This window comes from Stegodyphus dumicola, chromosome 4 (assembly GCF_044657685.1).
Source record: "Stegodyphus dumicola isolate Sdum_Otavi_A_Nest chromosome 4, ASM4465768v1".
NCBI lineage: Eukaryota > Metazoa > Arthropoda > Arachnida > Araneae > Eresidae > Stegodyphus > Stegodyphus dumicola.
In genome coordinates, this window is record NC_140771.1 from 32,100,138 (window position 1) to 32,116,503 (window position 16,366).

The 16,366-nt window shown below is 35.8% G+C and overlaps 1 protein-coding gene across 4 annotated transcripts in view; it reads right to left on the bottom strand.

The window, feature by feature from the left end:
* Positions 1–16,366, bottom strand: part of LOC118190910 (caspase-7-like) — a 112,745-nt gene that overhangs the window by 37,052 nt on the left and 59,327 nt on the right. For all 4 annotated transcript variants that reach the window (XM_085814684.1, XM_085814687.1, XM_085814685.1 and 1 more), the window contains exon 6: positions 9,111–9,246. In XM_085814684.1, coding sequence (XP_085670810.1) covers positions 9,111–9,246 — 136 coding nt within the window. The remainder of the gene's footprint in view (positions 1–9,110; positions 9,247–16,366) is intronic.

Here is a 16,366-nt window from a genome sequence, read left to right on the forward strand (position 1 = left end):
TAGAAGGTCGAGACAACATCGTTGTAAATATCTAGAATTGAAGAAATTTCTTTGATAGACTATGACAAAATTGCAGATGAACAAATTATGGATAAATATTTGCAAAATTTGAAGATACCAGCAATTTCCCTGAACTTCAAGCAATATCCGCTACCTTCTGGGAAGTATTTGTTGTGTGAAACTTTAACGAATAATATCAGACCATATATCCCTGACAGTTGTCGCAAGAAAATATTTCATCAAATGCATAACGCAACCCATCCTGGCATTAAGTCATCTGTAAAGCTCTTATCGTCTAAATTTATTTGGCCAAGATGTGCAGCTTTGGACTCGATCTTGCATGGCTTGCCAAAAAAGTAAAATTAACACACAAAATCAAGTTTCGATGATTTTCAACTGCCTTCAGAAAGATTTTGTGAAGTGCATATTGATCTCACTGGACACCTACCACCCTCAAATGGGAATATTTACTGTCTCACTTGTATTGATTGGTACTCTAACTGGATGTAAGTGATTCCGCTTAACAGCATTTCAGCAAACACAGTTGCCAAAACATTTTATTCTCAGTGGATTTCAAGATTTGGTACGCCATGTCGCCTAGTCACAGATCGTGGAGCGCAGTTTAGTTCAGAGTTGTTCAACTACCTATCAATAATGTGTGGAAAAAACTGCAACATACAACGGCTTATCAACCCAAGCAAATGGCAAGATCCAAGCGCCTCTATAGATCTCTAAAGACCGCACTTATGGCACACAATACCCTGGCCTATAATGAAACACTTCCAACTGTTCTTCTTGGCTTATGCACAGCTATACAGAAAGACTCTGCATACACCATTATTCAAATGGTTTATGGAAAAATATAAGATTACCTGGAGAATTTTTCCAAGATAGCACAACTCCTACACCACCTGATATTTTTGTCAAGCTGCTAAAAAAGAACTATGGAACAAATTGGACCAAGAACAGTATCGGATAAATAGTCCAAAAAATATTCACCCCTCAAGACTTGAAAACAACATCACATGTGTTTATTCGCAAAGATAGAGTTAAAAAGCAATTAGAATCTCCTTATGATGGTCTTTTTCAAGTTGTTGACAGAAAACAAAAATACTTTAAAGTAAAAAATCAATCACACAGATGTTACAATGTCTGTTGATAGATTAGAGCCTGCACATTTCTTGCAAACACCAGACATTATTATGAAGCAACCAACAATGTCAATAAGACAACTTGTCAATGCTTCTGCAGACGTACTTCTTAAAATTAACAAGTTTCCTGCGAAACAGTAGCATATAGAATGGACAATAACCTCCCCACCCCCCCCCCTGTGCGATTTCAGGATTAGCATTTTCATGTATCAATAATATTTTTTGTAAATAATATGTTTTAAAGGTAATAATACGCTCTACCATAACTTAGTTACTGGGAAGGGAGTACTGTTGTGGCTTGAACTTATGCAGAAACTAACTTTAAATAATGATTAATATCGTTTTATTTGTTTTTTGTTGTTTTTGGAACGGCAATAAAAAGATTATTCAATTTTGTTGTTTTTGGAATGGCATCAAAAGATTATTGATGTTGTTTTTCTAAAGAGTTTTTTCCGCTTGCTAAAAGCTTTAATGAAGATTATTTTTGATTTAAAATATGGATTAACGTTACTTGAAGAAACGAAGTTCTAATTATACAGATTAATTTGGAGTCAGAAGCCAATAATTACACCTGTATTGGGGCCATTATGGAACATCAGAAAGATAATTTAACTTTCGATTTGAATTGGTTAGACCATTTGGAAATGAATGTAATATCAAAGAGGACAATTCTCGCTGTAACACACAAAATATTTGATCCTACTGGAATTGCGAGTCCTGTTTTCTTGTATCCTAAAATACTGTTGCAGAACCTATGGAAAATAAGAATTTCTTGGGCTAATGAATTCGATGAAAGTACAAAACAAAACTTTGTGAATTCATATAAAGGCCTTATTCTCTTAAAAGAAATCTCCCTCCTACATTGGATACATTCCAGCAAGGACAATAAGAAGTTCTGCAGCACTCACAATTTCTATGATGCCAGTAGTAATGCGTAAGCTGCTGCAGTTTTCTTGAGAACTGGGACGAATTCTGGAGTTGAAGTTCATCTGTTGGCATCGAAGTCTAGAGTAGATTCCTGTCACTGTCTTTGTGGAAACAGAGTCAGGGAGATTAGGAAACTGACGGATCCAAACGCGTGGAAACATATTTCTGAAAAAAAATCCCAGCTGACCTTCCATCAAGAGGTTGCACCGCCAAACAACTTTTGGCAGTTAGATACTGCGAAGGCCTTGACTGGCTGAAGAAAAATCAGGAAGAATGGCCAAAATCAAAACTAGTCTATAATCATGAAGATATAACTCATGAAATGAGAAAAAAAAACATAATGAAAACTCATTTATGCATAGCAACTGAAGTAATCTTCCATAGAATTTCATCATACGGAAAACTCATTAGAATAGTTGCTTGGATTTTTAGATTTTAACTTAATCTAAGATCTAAAATGTCGTCATGCTCTAGTGAACTAGCTATAAAAGAAATCAGCGAAGCCAAACTTATCTTCTTTTTTTTTTTTTTTTTTTTTTTTTAACTGTCTAGCAAGAAGAATTTCCTGATGAAATAAATGACCAGCGAATAAAACCTCTTTGTCCAGTACTTGATGAAAAAGGATTAATAAGAGTACGAACACAGATCTTCAGTGGAAAAGATAGGAAAAACTTTCGGTTACCAATAATACTGCCATCAAAGCACAGAATTGTGTATATGACGAAAAAAGATTAATAAGAGTACGAACACAGATCTTCAGCAGAAAAGATAGGAACATTTCTCAATTAGCAATAATATTGCCATCAAAGCACAGAATTGTGCATATGCTTATCGCATATAAACATAATGAACTTGGGCATCCAAGGGTGCAAATATTAATGAATCATCCAGAACCGAAAACCACTTTCTTGCCTAAAGACAAAGTAAAGGATGCTCCTGTATTTGAAGTTACAGGTGTGAATCTCACAAAGCCACTGTATTTGAGGAATAAAACAAAGGCCTGGATAGTTCTATTCACGTGCGCCGTGTATCGGGCAATGTGTATGGAGCTAATACAGTACAAAGTTTGTAATCCGGACGTCCATTATCCGGAATGATCTATAATCCGGACCTCAAAGCCACAAGCTTACGCATGCGCGTTTCATGCGTGCGTCGCTTCGCATGTGCGTAAAGCGTTTACCCATGCACGCTTCCGATAGAAAGTGACAGAGAGATATTGAAAATGAAAAAATTTCAATTGACAAGTTAGTCGGTATTCTCGACACAGCAATTACAGGACTTGAACAGTGGAACTTTGTAACTAAACAAGAAATTATGTCTGTTTATAGAATTAAAGAGAAAGTATTAGCACAAAAAACGAAGCAACTTAAACAACTTACATTGGAAGAAATGTTTAATAAGGTAAACAAATAAATATTAAGCTTTTTTTTTGTAAATTTTGATACCCTTTAGATCATAATTGCTCTTTATTTCATAAATTACGGTTTCATATTTTTAATTGTATAATTTCTGCATGCCATCTTACCAGATTTAAATTGATGATCTATAATCTGGAAAAACCCAGAATCCGGAATAGCCGAAGTCCCAACGAGTCCGGATTACAGATTTTGTACTGTAACATCTTTAACAGCGGAAGCCTTCCTGCGCTCATTGAGAAGATTTATAGCACGCAGAGGTAGCCCGACTGTTATTTATTCCGTTAATGGAAGTAATTTTGTGAAAGCTCACTGTGAACTCTGCAAAGTTGACTAAGAAGATAGAGGCTGAATCTACACAAGAAGATAACATGGATATTCATCGCTGCATCGGCTCCTTGGTGGGAGCGATTGATAGGCATGTTTAAACAGATTTTGTGAGGAGTATTAGGTCAAACTTCTCTTAAATATGAAGAACTGAATACAGTGTTGTGCGATACTGAAAGTCTGATAAATTCATAAACTTTGACATACTTGTATGAAGATGCTAATGGCTTAATTGCTCTCTCTCCTTCGATGTTCTTACAGGAGAACAAAGAAAGTGGAGTACCAGACATTGATACCATTGATGCTACTTATGTGCACAAAAGACATCTTTACTTGCCGAGAATATGTGCAGATCTTCGAAAATGATTTCGATAAGAATATCTTGCATATATAAAACATGCTAATCTTGCTAAAAGAATTTCCAAATCGATTTTTTATTGGACATACAGTACACTTCAGTTCTGATAACCTGAAGCGTCTGCAACGGCCAATAGTATGAGTTGTCGAAGTCATACCTGGAAAGGATGGTACTGCGAGAATTGTAAAACTGAAAACAAAATCCGGCATCATAACAAGACCTATACAACGTGTTTATCCTTTAGAACTGTCAGATGATCTTGAAGGTCCCGTTATGAGAGGCAAAGCCCTTACTGATTGTAAGACAATGACTAGAATTGATGACTCCAGAGGTCATGTTCCACTAGAAAGACAATCAGAATCCTTACCTCAAGTCACTGTCACTCGTAATGGACAAACTGTGAGACCTGTTCATAGAGTGCAATTGTGACATGTGTGAGAGTAGGTTGAGTTCCTCCAGAACTCAAGGTGGGAGAATGTCACTGATGAGCAACCTCACGAACTGAAGAGAACTGAGGACTAAAATAAAACCAGAGACTTAAGAGTCAGAACGAGAATGAACGGAAAGCAGCCATGAATGCTGCGTGTTTGTGAACACATGTTACGTGTTTGTAATTTATATGCTTCTATGATTTAAGTTCTTTTGTAACTACTAATAAACTATGTTTGTGTTGCGAAATGAAGCCTCCCATTTTTCGACTGGAATTTTAGAATTCTTCAATCAAGCTTTTTTTCACCACAAAGACATTCGACCACAAAGAAGACAAAAGGGTAAGTTTACTACCTTTCGACTTATTTTACTGGTCTTCTAAAAGCAAAAAACACATTAATTGCCTTTTTGTGGAGCAGAGGTTGCCAAATATTGAGAAGCATCATTTTAAAGCGCTTTAAATTCTGCAATGAGTGGTGGCAGTAATGAACATGACATTATAAATAGAATTGATTGCAATATTAACAATTATTCAGAAGCCAAAGTTACCATCATCTGAAAAGATCTGGCTCAACAAGAGGAAGGTAAACTAATCTGGATGCCATCCTGCATTCCCTCCAGACTATGTCTGGTGAGAAAATCAACATCAAAGGAAAGTTTAACATCCCATTTGGAATTGCAGCTTAACATCAGCATATACTATAGCAGATATTATCGACCCCTTGAATACTTGGATTAGACTTTCTAAGGAAATACAATTTTTTCTATGATTTTTTAAAAAATAACTAACTGCATTCTACCTCTGAGAACATAAACCCTGTTCAGAATTAAATTTGAAGTCGTGAAATCCGTCCACCAAATCATAGCTCAAAACGATGTCACAGTACAGAAAAGAATTTTTACTATGTGGATCCATAGTGGGAAACAGAAATTTCCAGTAAGATATAAAGGAATATCCTAAGAAATGTAACACACTGGCGAGGTGTGCAACTACCCTTGGTACTTGTTGACTTATCGAGGACCATCATCCCGGTGAGAGATACCAAAGTCAGTGATGAAGCGTAAACCATTCCGAAAGGCGTAGTGGTCACAGCATGTACTCCCACTTACCTGCATTTAACAACTCAATAGTCCACTTCGAACAACCTTACATTGGAGTTACTGCAGAATGATGTGAAGAAGAGAAGAATGCTACCGAACGTGTCATTCAAGAAGCTTTCTTTGGCATATCTTCTGACGTAAGTCGAACAAGTTTGGCTCAGTATAGAATTGACATAGAAAATCAATTAAATCTCCAGAGAGCCATGATTAGATAATTAGTGTAGTTATAAAAAGGGGTTTAATTTCTGATCCCCTTCCTTTAAAGAAACAGAAGTTTCAAACTCCCCAACTCTTTCTCACACTGACGCAAAGCATCGAATGTACATAAAATTGTTGAATTTTCAAAATTATTCTTTGTCGGCACAGTATGAGAATCACTGCTCTAATATAAAGGTTTTATATGACATTTATTTAAAAATTCAGTTTTTGTATGATATAGAAGCCTTTTATCTTTTCACCTTTTCAGGTTGTAATATTTAGAAAATCAAATTGTCTGAATGAAAAAAGGAGACGATAGTGTTCACAGGTGCTTTCATTAGCAAAAAGTTTTTTGGCTCAGTTTTGTTGCATACCACCTTTATATTCAAATATAAGAAACCAAAACTATGTCATAATTTACAATTTCATTGGGTTCTCTCTTTATAACTTATCCCACTCACTGTACTTCCTCAAAAACATACTTCCCCTACATATACGAGTACTTTTATAGTTGAGGGAGGTACTAGTCACCTTCCATCCTGGAAAATGTCATAATGGCATCCATGCGTATGCTCGTTTCTGAATGTCTTTGATGGCTGCTAGTCTTACAGTTTTTTTTTCCCTTCGCTTTCTTGAAATGTTGCTTTCAGTGAATGTAAGTGAATAAAAGAATTTTAATATATACCTTTGGCCTGCCACCTAGTGGCACACATGCCATAGGTCCGTCATCCCTGCTGCAGATAGTAATTAAGGATAATGGACCAGCCTATTAAATATTTTAGTTTATTGTCATATTATCACAAGATGTTAACTTTTCACTAAATATACATTCAACAATAAACATTTATAAGTCTAGAAATACGGGGAGCTTTTCCTGCTTCAAATAGGACATTGCATCCTCTCCTTGCAAGTTCTTTCAAACAACTGACAATTTCCTTCCTATCTCAGATACCCACCAGCAACTGAGGAGTAAAGTCGCTGAACACTGGTAGTTCGGTCTGAGGTTCAAATTCCGCGAACGGGCTTGCTGCTTGGATGTTTTCATAGTTTTCTCCATGTGTAACGTGTATACGAGCCAGTTTCCCTTAGAAAGTCCTCCACAAAGACATCCATTCCCTTAGGCAGGTAGTCCTCGAGGCTTTGGCATAATTCTTAAAATTAACCTTCTTGTCACAGAAGTACAGTTGAATGATCAAAATTATATTTTCTTTATCTTTTAAAAATGATGCCATTTTTGTTAAATATTACAGTCATATACTGCACAGTCATGCACTGTTACTTATACAAGTTCTTACAATGAAGATTATTTTTGACAGCACGGAAGAATTCTTGATAAACCATCATTACTTGTAAGTCATAGCATGGAAATGATAAAGAAATTATCGTTTGATCTCATTTCGTTGAATTTTTTGACTGGTTGTCTATGGTATAAAATGAGAAATGCATACAGTGTTCGGACAAGAGAAGACATTTTAAGCAATGGTTTTATTAGCAGTTGGTACTTTGGCAGAAAAGTTTCTAAAATCTGTTAAGGAAGGCATTTGTCTTCTTGAAAAAACATCATCCTACAATGATGCAGAACAGTTATTAGATGAAAAAAAAAGTGTCATGTTTCTTTCTCCTAATGTGACTTTGTTGTATCAACTGTGCACCATGACATTTTAGAAGCACTGAAGAAGAGATACAGACATAAACTTCATTTATCTCTTGTCTCAGCCATGAAGGAAAGATTTGGCATGATTGATAAATTGAAGTAAACAAAAATGTTGGACATAATGAGGTGGGTATCTGAATCTTGGATTGAAATATGTTCCTGTAAAAAGTTGCTGGAATGTTCAGGAAACATGTTTCAAGAATGCAGAGAATAGACAGAAAATAGTGAAAAAGTGGACTTACTAAAAAATATTCTAAGCTGCAAAGAAGCTGATGCAGGAGAATGGATGTGGCAGGATGAAAACTAAAAACTTTTAGGAGATAGTGAAATGTCTGAAACAGTGAAACAGAATGAGGGTAAAAATGAAGATGAAGAGATGGATGACAATGAAAATTTCATTAGATGATTCGAAGAAATGCCACATCTGCTATGGACATTTTACTTATTTCTCTGTTGCCTACATAAAAAAGCTGATGAAGATAAAATAAGTGCAACAGTTAGTCATTCAGGACCAGATTTTTTTTCAATGAACTATTAGCCATTTCTTCAGTTTTATATCTTTTTTAGAGTGCAACAGTTATTTTAGGGTATATTGTATTTTTCTGTTTTTCTGTATTGTGCTAGAACTTTCAATAGAGTAATATGAAAAAAATTAGGTACTTATATATTATGTCATTGGCTATAAAACTATTGCCAAGCAGTGCGATTTAGTACCATTTACAAGTTATAACAACACACTTAAAACATCTGCACTCTCGTTAAAAGTAACCCCAGTTGATTTTCAATAAGCCACATTTCATTTATATGAAAAAAGATATAGATTAACTACTATTGCTACATTTTATTCTTACATTAAACAAAAAAATAAATTTGGGATCTGCTTTTGTGGATTAAAGTTGTGAAGCTTTATTATCAAAAATAAGTGCATTAATGGACACAATATGGTCAGCTGACTATAGCTGACAAAATAGTAATAAACTGGAACAATTACTTGTGATAAATTTGTACGCATAACGTTTTAAAAACAGCATCTGGTAACAATAGAGGGCCTAAGAAAATAGTAAAAATTGATGAAAGCTTTTCACAATGCACAAAAATGAAGTGGGTCAAATACTGATTGTCTTTTGGGGAAAAATCAGTTCCTCCAGAACTCTGTATGAATGACTGGTGTAATTTCAGTGAGATCTTTGCTAAATTTCATGGTTCGGTAATCGCTAATTTTCATGGTAGACAGGGTAATATGTAAATACCCAATTATTATGAGTTGTGAATAACCCATGCCATTATTCTATAAAATGTGACATTTTTGGCAATTCATCACCTACTAAGTCACATTACGTCTAGTTTGTGGGACTGTAATGTACCTCTATACAAGATTCCAAACTATATTCTATTCAGAAACTTTTATCTCATATTCAGAAAATCAAAACATTTTTAATACTGCTTGTAAATTTTCTATAAGTTTAATCTTTAAATTTTTTTTATGAACAGAAATTTTTAAATGGGATAGGTTTAAAAAAATAAAAGAAATTCAGAGATTTCAGTTTTACCTGGAAATGTTGATTGCACAACAAGGAAATCTCTGTCTATTTCTAATGCCTTGTGATGTGAACCATCTGTAACAGCTTTGCTGCTGTCTGTGGCTATAACACCCACAGCCTCTTCATGACCTTTACCTTGACAAGCCTACATGTTATTGGAATGCTTTAAGACAAATGTCAGTTTCAAATTTAAATTGTTTACAATAAAAGATCATCCATCTACATACAGGGTGGTTATAAAAAAACTTCCTTGATACATGAACCCCTGGCAGCCTATCTACTCAACCAACCAAAATGAAATTTCCGATATTGTTATTTAAAACTACGCACTCGAGATAGAGATGATTTAAAAGAACACAACTCTCACGGTTATGTTTACAGTGCAAAATTTCGAATGGCAACAATCACCTTTTTCCTGCGCAAATTGATCACTGCATTACAAAATCATTAATGGCATTGGAGCAATACATGTAACATGGAAATTCTCAGAGTAAAACATTTACAAAGGACCAATGAAAACACAAGACAGAAAGCAATTTTTTTTATTAGAATTACAAGCTTTCAGCATAGCCACCTTCGCATATGATAATACACTGCATGTGGGAGAGCATGGAAAACAATGACGAATTGCAGAAGGAATCTGAATAACATCATGTTTTATAGCATTTTTCAAATCTGATAAATCCCATGGATTTGACGTGTAGACCTTAGATTTCAGAGGTGTCAACAAATTCCCAGGAACAGAAATCCATCGGTGAGAGTTCGAGGGATCGCAGTGGCTATGAAACTGCAAAGTTATGGAAGATGACTCCATGACTCCATCTTCAAAGTGCTATTGCAGCCCTTGCTGAACACATGTGGTGATGTGTGGAGGAGCACCATCTTGCATCCATACAATGTTCATTAATGACATTTTTCAGCTGCATTTCTGAAGTTATGTAATTCTGCTACATACTGAGTACTTGTGATGGAGCATATTTTCATACCTGTGGAAGTGACCTCTTTGCAGAAGTATGGACCAAGAGTGAATGTGCTTGTAGTGATGCACCACGAAGTCCTTTAGCTTTGTGTAAAGGTGTTGGCGTCACATTGTAAAGATTTTCATCAGCCCAGACAGCACAGTTCTTGGAGTTTAAGTTCCCAGTTCAGAAGAAATATCTCTTACTTGTCCATAATATACACAGCGGCCACCTGCTATTTTCATCATACTTGATGAGAAAAAAATCGCGAAGTCAATAAGCTGTTGCTCGTTTTCAGGTTGCAACATCTGGATGTGATGGAATTGATGTGGAAACCCATAGAACAGAATACAGATGTTTGAGAACAGCAGTTTTCGGTACATCCAAACTGCAGGCAACACTTCTTGCAGTATGCCAGGGGTTCCCAAAGTGTGCACCATGGCGCCGTGAAAAGTAAACAAGGGCATCGCGAAGTGCTCCTATTTACTCTTTTATGGAATTTCAAATCAAGTGTGCTGCATAAATCGCTCATTTCACAGGAAACCCACAACACTGCTCTTCTCTCACATAAGGAGTCTTAGGAATCGATGATAATTAATTATGAAGATCAAATTAGATGCAAAAATTTCAAACTTAACAACTTTTATTTCATCTGCACTTCCAAGCTACATGAGTGTGTATCCCCCGAGCATTTGACAACTGACTGCCCTTGCTTTATGAGGACCTTAGAAGAGAAAGTTTATACTCTGTAATCAGGTGCTGTCACTTCTCGGCTGTGCTGTGAATAACCCATGCCATTATTCTATAAAATGTGACATTTTTGGTAATTCATCACCTACTAAGTCACATTACGTCTAGTTTGTGGGACTGTAATGTACCTCTATACAAGATTCCAAACTATATTCTATCCAACAGTTATTTTAGGTTGGTAGGGGTTAAATTGGTAGGATGTTTTTTTAAAGGCTCTTTCAAATAGAATACACCATAAGAAGAGTATCACCCCCAGTGAACAAGCGAAGTGAGAGAACGACAGTATTTACACAATATTAGCATAATCAAGAGGGAATTTGAATGTTGGCTTGTCAGTTGTTGAAATCATTTACATACATAAAATTAAATAAAAATAGAAAACAAAATAAAGTAATACAGGTTGAATATAATTGACATAAATAAATGAAAATAAGAGTTTTTCAGTTCTGAAATTTGTAGAGAGTAAATGTGATGTGATGAACATTGAGAAAGAAATAATTCATGAATAATTATGACCAAGCTAACCAATTTCTGTGATAAGTCTCTTGCAAAATTTCACAATTCATCCAGATTTTGTGTTTTTGGAATGGTTGACAGAGTTTCCATTAGTGTTTTCGGGGCTTTAGATTCATGCTCATGAGAAAGCTCACCATGGAGGTGGGGGCCTTGATCACATCTCTCATGACTGATGCGGCTTCGGCGGGCAGGTGCGAAACAATATAATTATACTTCGTGCGAGACTCTGATATCGTTTTTGGTGTTCCTAGCTCAAATGTTGATTCGCACATGGTGAACCACAGTGCAGGATCGGCGAAATTGCACACAAGTATCTTCACTGCTCCGATCACTGCTGTTCCTTCCGTCATTTTCAGTCACGTGGCTAAGTCCCAAGTAATAAGAAATTTTTTTTTCCCCCCGAGCGAATATTAGTTTAAAACAATAATGCTTGGTTACTGCAAGGCTGGGTCATCATTATTAGGAATCGATGATAATTAACTATGACGATCAAATTAAATGCAAAAATTTCAAACTTAACAACATTTATTTCATCTGCACTTCCAAGCTACACACGTTCGTATCCCCCGAGCATTCGACAACTGACTGCCCTTGTTTTATGAGAATCTTAGAAGAGAAAGTTTATACTCTGTAATCAGGTGCTGCCATCTCTCAGCTGTGCTGGGTTAAATTGGTAGGATGTTTTTTAAAGACTTTTTCAAATAGAATAAACCACAACAGGAGTTTGGGCTGGGTTTGGCAACACAGAATTCTTTGCAAGCTAACGTGAGAGATTTCCAGAAGCCCGCATTCAACTGCCACATCGTATCGACAGGAATTGTAGTGAGCGCTCATGGGTGGTAGTACATAAGACGCCATGTACTGCATTGCCAAGTTAGTTTATTATAAGCGTAGTAGTTAAATTGCTAACAAGTATTAAAAGTGTTCTTGATAGTAATACCGCGGGTTGTGATTTACGAACACAGGAAGATAAACATTATAATATCTATTTAAACATATATGTGAGCAGTTCGGTTGCTTTGTTTTAATTGTGCTGTTTTGTATTTTCTTAAAAAGTTACTCACAAAATGGTAATAATTTTATTAAATAAGCAAGTCGATAGTTCAAGTCAGAGATCAAGCCACAAGTAGCTGCGGAGCAAAAAGGCGAAAATTTTGCAAATACGATGATAGATATTTAGACTTTGACTTTCAGTAGAAGCAAATAATGAAGAAAGACCATGATGTGTGCTCTATGAAAATTCTATCGTCCGAGAGTATGCCAAAACGACATCTGGAGACCATTCACCCTACCATGGTTGAAAAATCCCACAAATGTTTCAGTAAGAAGTTGCAGAATTTACAAAAACAAAAAGACATGTTCACTCAACAAGCTTCAGCAGTGCACTGTTAGCATCTTTCAAGGTGGCATACAGGTTGGCAATGTACAAGAAACCTCACAGCATCACAGAACTTATTTTACCAGCCACTCTCGATTATGGTATGGTTAATATTATGGTAGAAGAATCAAGGCGAAAACTAATTACAAAGATACCTTTATCTAACAACACCAGTGCTTAAATTGCGGCGGAAGCCACCGGAGCCCGGCTCTGGTGCTTCTCAAATTTTAAGATAAATTACAATTTTAGCCGAAGCGCACCGGAGCCCTAAATAAGATGAGCTTCGGTACTTCTTTTTATAAAACTGTACCACAATTTAAAGGGAACAAAATTTAGAATTCCTAACGTTTTAGTTTAACAATAAGCAGACTTTGCAATACTCTATTTCCCTAGAAATACGAACTCATGAGAACATGAGACGTTCAAGTAAAGTCCCCTCACTCACATGCGGAAACCTTTCCCTTTAAGAAAAGCAATAAAGTCGGGGGAGTTTGTTTAGGAACGCCTAAATTTCTCGCCATGCCATTGTATCTAGTGTATTGTTATCTATGCTTACAGTTAGTTATCCTCGCAGGAAGCAAAATTTGTGTTCTGAAATGTGCGTTAAGTGACAGCGAGTACAATAAGAGTGAAATACTGAGATAAACTGCTCAAGCACGTCCTATACATCGTCTTCCCACAGTATCCACTAATGGGGGGGGGGAAGCGTAACCAGCAACTTTACATTTAAGAGTCCGATTCGGGACTCATTTACCCCTGACACCCATCTGCTTGATGGCTATAATTATATCAACAGAGAGCTGCGGTCAAATAGAGCATTCTCTCCCACTGATTCCCCTCATTTTTTGTTTCCACCCACTCATACCCTCCTTCTGTTTCGCCCTGGAATTTTCATCAGCTACACTTTAAGTATATTTCATTTTTGTGATGATAAAAGAACTTAAATTAACCCCCTACGATCAAAACTTAAATTGGGCTGGAACCCACCGGATGTCGGCTCCGGTGTTTCTTAGTTTTTGTAATAAATCATAATTCTTGCCAGAACGCACCGGAGCCCTGAATAAGAAGGCTGCGGCACTTCTTTTATGTAGTTGAATAACAATTTGAGTAGAAATGTTATCTCGAAAATTTTATTTTAATAATAAAATCATATTAAATCGAGTATTAAATTTCAATTTACCTCTTTACATTTTATTTAATTTTAATTAGTTAATTACTTTAATCTTTAATTATTTAAATAAAGAATAATTAATTATCTAATAATTATCAATTAAATTATAATGAATTAATTATATAATAATTATTGATTAAATAACAATTTATAAACATTAATTAAATAGCTATTAATTAATTTGATAAAAATTAATTATTTAATTTAAAAATTATTAATGAGTTTAATAGTCATTTTATTTATTTATTTACTCTTGTTTCTTTCTGCTGACAGACTTCCATAGGGCTCCGGCACTTCTAATCTTAGAAATTAAGCCCTGAACAACACTATTAGTCGAAGAATCCCTCATACTGCTAAGGATCTCGGTGACCAATTACTAGAGAAAATGAAAGGCAAGGAATTCGGTTTACAACTTGATGAGACTAATGATAATAATAAAGATGCATACCTTATTTGTTATGTATATTTTATAGATGATAATATAATTGCTGAAGACCTTCGTTTCTGTTAAAGCATCAGTGAAGGTTCAAAAGCTCAAAACTTACTTGAAATTCTTGACAAGTTTATAACAGAAAATAATTTAGATTGGGAAAAAAGTAACGGTGTGTGCATTGACGGCACTCAATCAATGTCTGGCAGGTATAGAGTATTGCAAGCCCTTATTTGCAGTAAAGCACCACATCGCACTTGTATCGAAGTCGATCAGCTGTGAATTGAATTTGGTATTGAAACGTATCATAGACGTAGTAAACTACATAAAAATTAGGCCACTGAAAGCCAAACTATTCAAAAAACTTTGCATGGACTTGGGAGCTGAACACACAAGCCCTGCTATATCACTGCAATTCACATGGGAATATCTTATCCCATGCATTACAGCTTTATCAAGAAATTCTCACTTTCTACGAGAGGAAGGACATGCAAATTCCAGACACTTTGCTGAAGCAGACTTTTTATTAAAACTGGCATATTTGTGCAATATATTTGACAAACTGAATGCCTTGAATCTGTCTCTACAAGGAAATATTAATAACACCTTGAAACTATTGGAGTAGTGAAGAATAAAATGACGTCTTCCATATATATGACAAACATTTATTTGAGCTATGAAGACGTTGAACAGCAGAGTAGAAACATGATATTAGACAGTGCTTAGCACTTCTCGCTTACATGCGATACTCATCATTGACTTTGGCTAACTGCTTAGAAAAGTATTACGCAACAAAGAACTTGCTTAACATGAACGTGAGCTAGTGGAATCAACGGCAGTTGACAATATACCCCCTTTCGACGTTGATTCTCCTATTCCTGAAAAGTAAAACAAAATACATATTAAACAGTATTCAATCCTATAATTGTACAACAGTTTTGATGTTTAACAGGAGTCAGGGGTTTGGTTAACACATCAGCTCCCATTTCACTGGTAGGTATGTACTGCACATCCAATTCACCGCTTTCATATACTTCCCGCACAAAATGATGGTGAATGTCTATGTGCTTTGTACGGGAGTGAAACACAGAGTTCTTTGTAATTTTCTGAGCTCCTTGATTGTCGCAGTATATTGTTGTTTGGTTTTCTATGTTGTAACCCAGCTCCTTCAGGAAACACCGTAGGTAGACGGTTTCTTTGGCGGCTTCAGACAAAGCCATATATTCCGCCTCCGTTGAAGATAGAGCTACACTGCGTTGTTTTAGTGATTCCCAGGTTATGGCCGAACCACTTAATATATATAAAAAACCTGTGTAGGATTTTCGATCATCGACATTTGATGCCCAGTCTGCATCCACAAAGGCGATGAGTGGTTTTCCTGTTTTCGTATAAGTTAGTCCTTGATCTTGGGTTCCCTTTAGATATCGAAGTATTGTTTTCGTAGCATGCCAATGTTCTTTTCCGGGATTGTTGTTAAATTGACTTGAGAATAGTGGCGTAGCTAGGGTGGGGCAAGGAGGGACAGTTGTCCCCGGGCGCAGCATCCAGGGGGCGCCAAATTGATGTTATGAAATTTTAGAATGAAATGTTTTCCACGCTTGGCACACAGAAAGGGGCGCAAAATCTTCAATTGTCCCCGGGTGCTGAAAACCCTAGCTACGCTTCTGCTTGAGAAATACACGGCGTATGTGATATCTGGCCTAGTAGCTACTGAAAGGTACATTAGTGATCCGATCAGATTTCTAAATGGAACATTTTTCATGTCAGCGATTTCGTTTTCGTTTTTAGGACTCATCTCTTTTGATAATTTTTTGCTATTATCTATAGGTGAAGACACGGATTTAGCATTTTGCATATTATACCAATTTAAAATATCATCTACGTATTTTTCTTTTGAGAAATTTTAATTGAATTCTCATTTTGGTAAAATTCTATGCCTAAGCAATAATGTAATTTCCCCAAGTTTTTCATTTTGAAAGCAGAACCTAAACTATCGTGAATTGTTTCATATGTTTGCTTAGAATCGGTAAAAACGATAAGATCGTCTACATAAAAGATTAT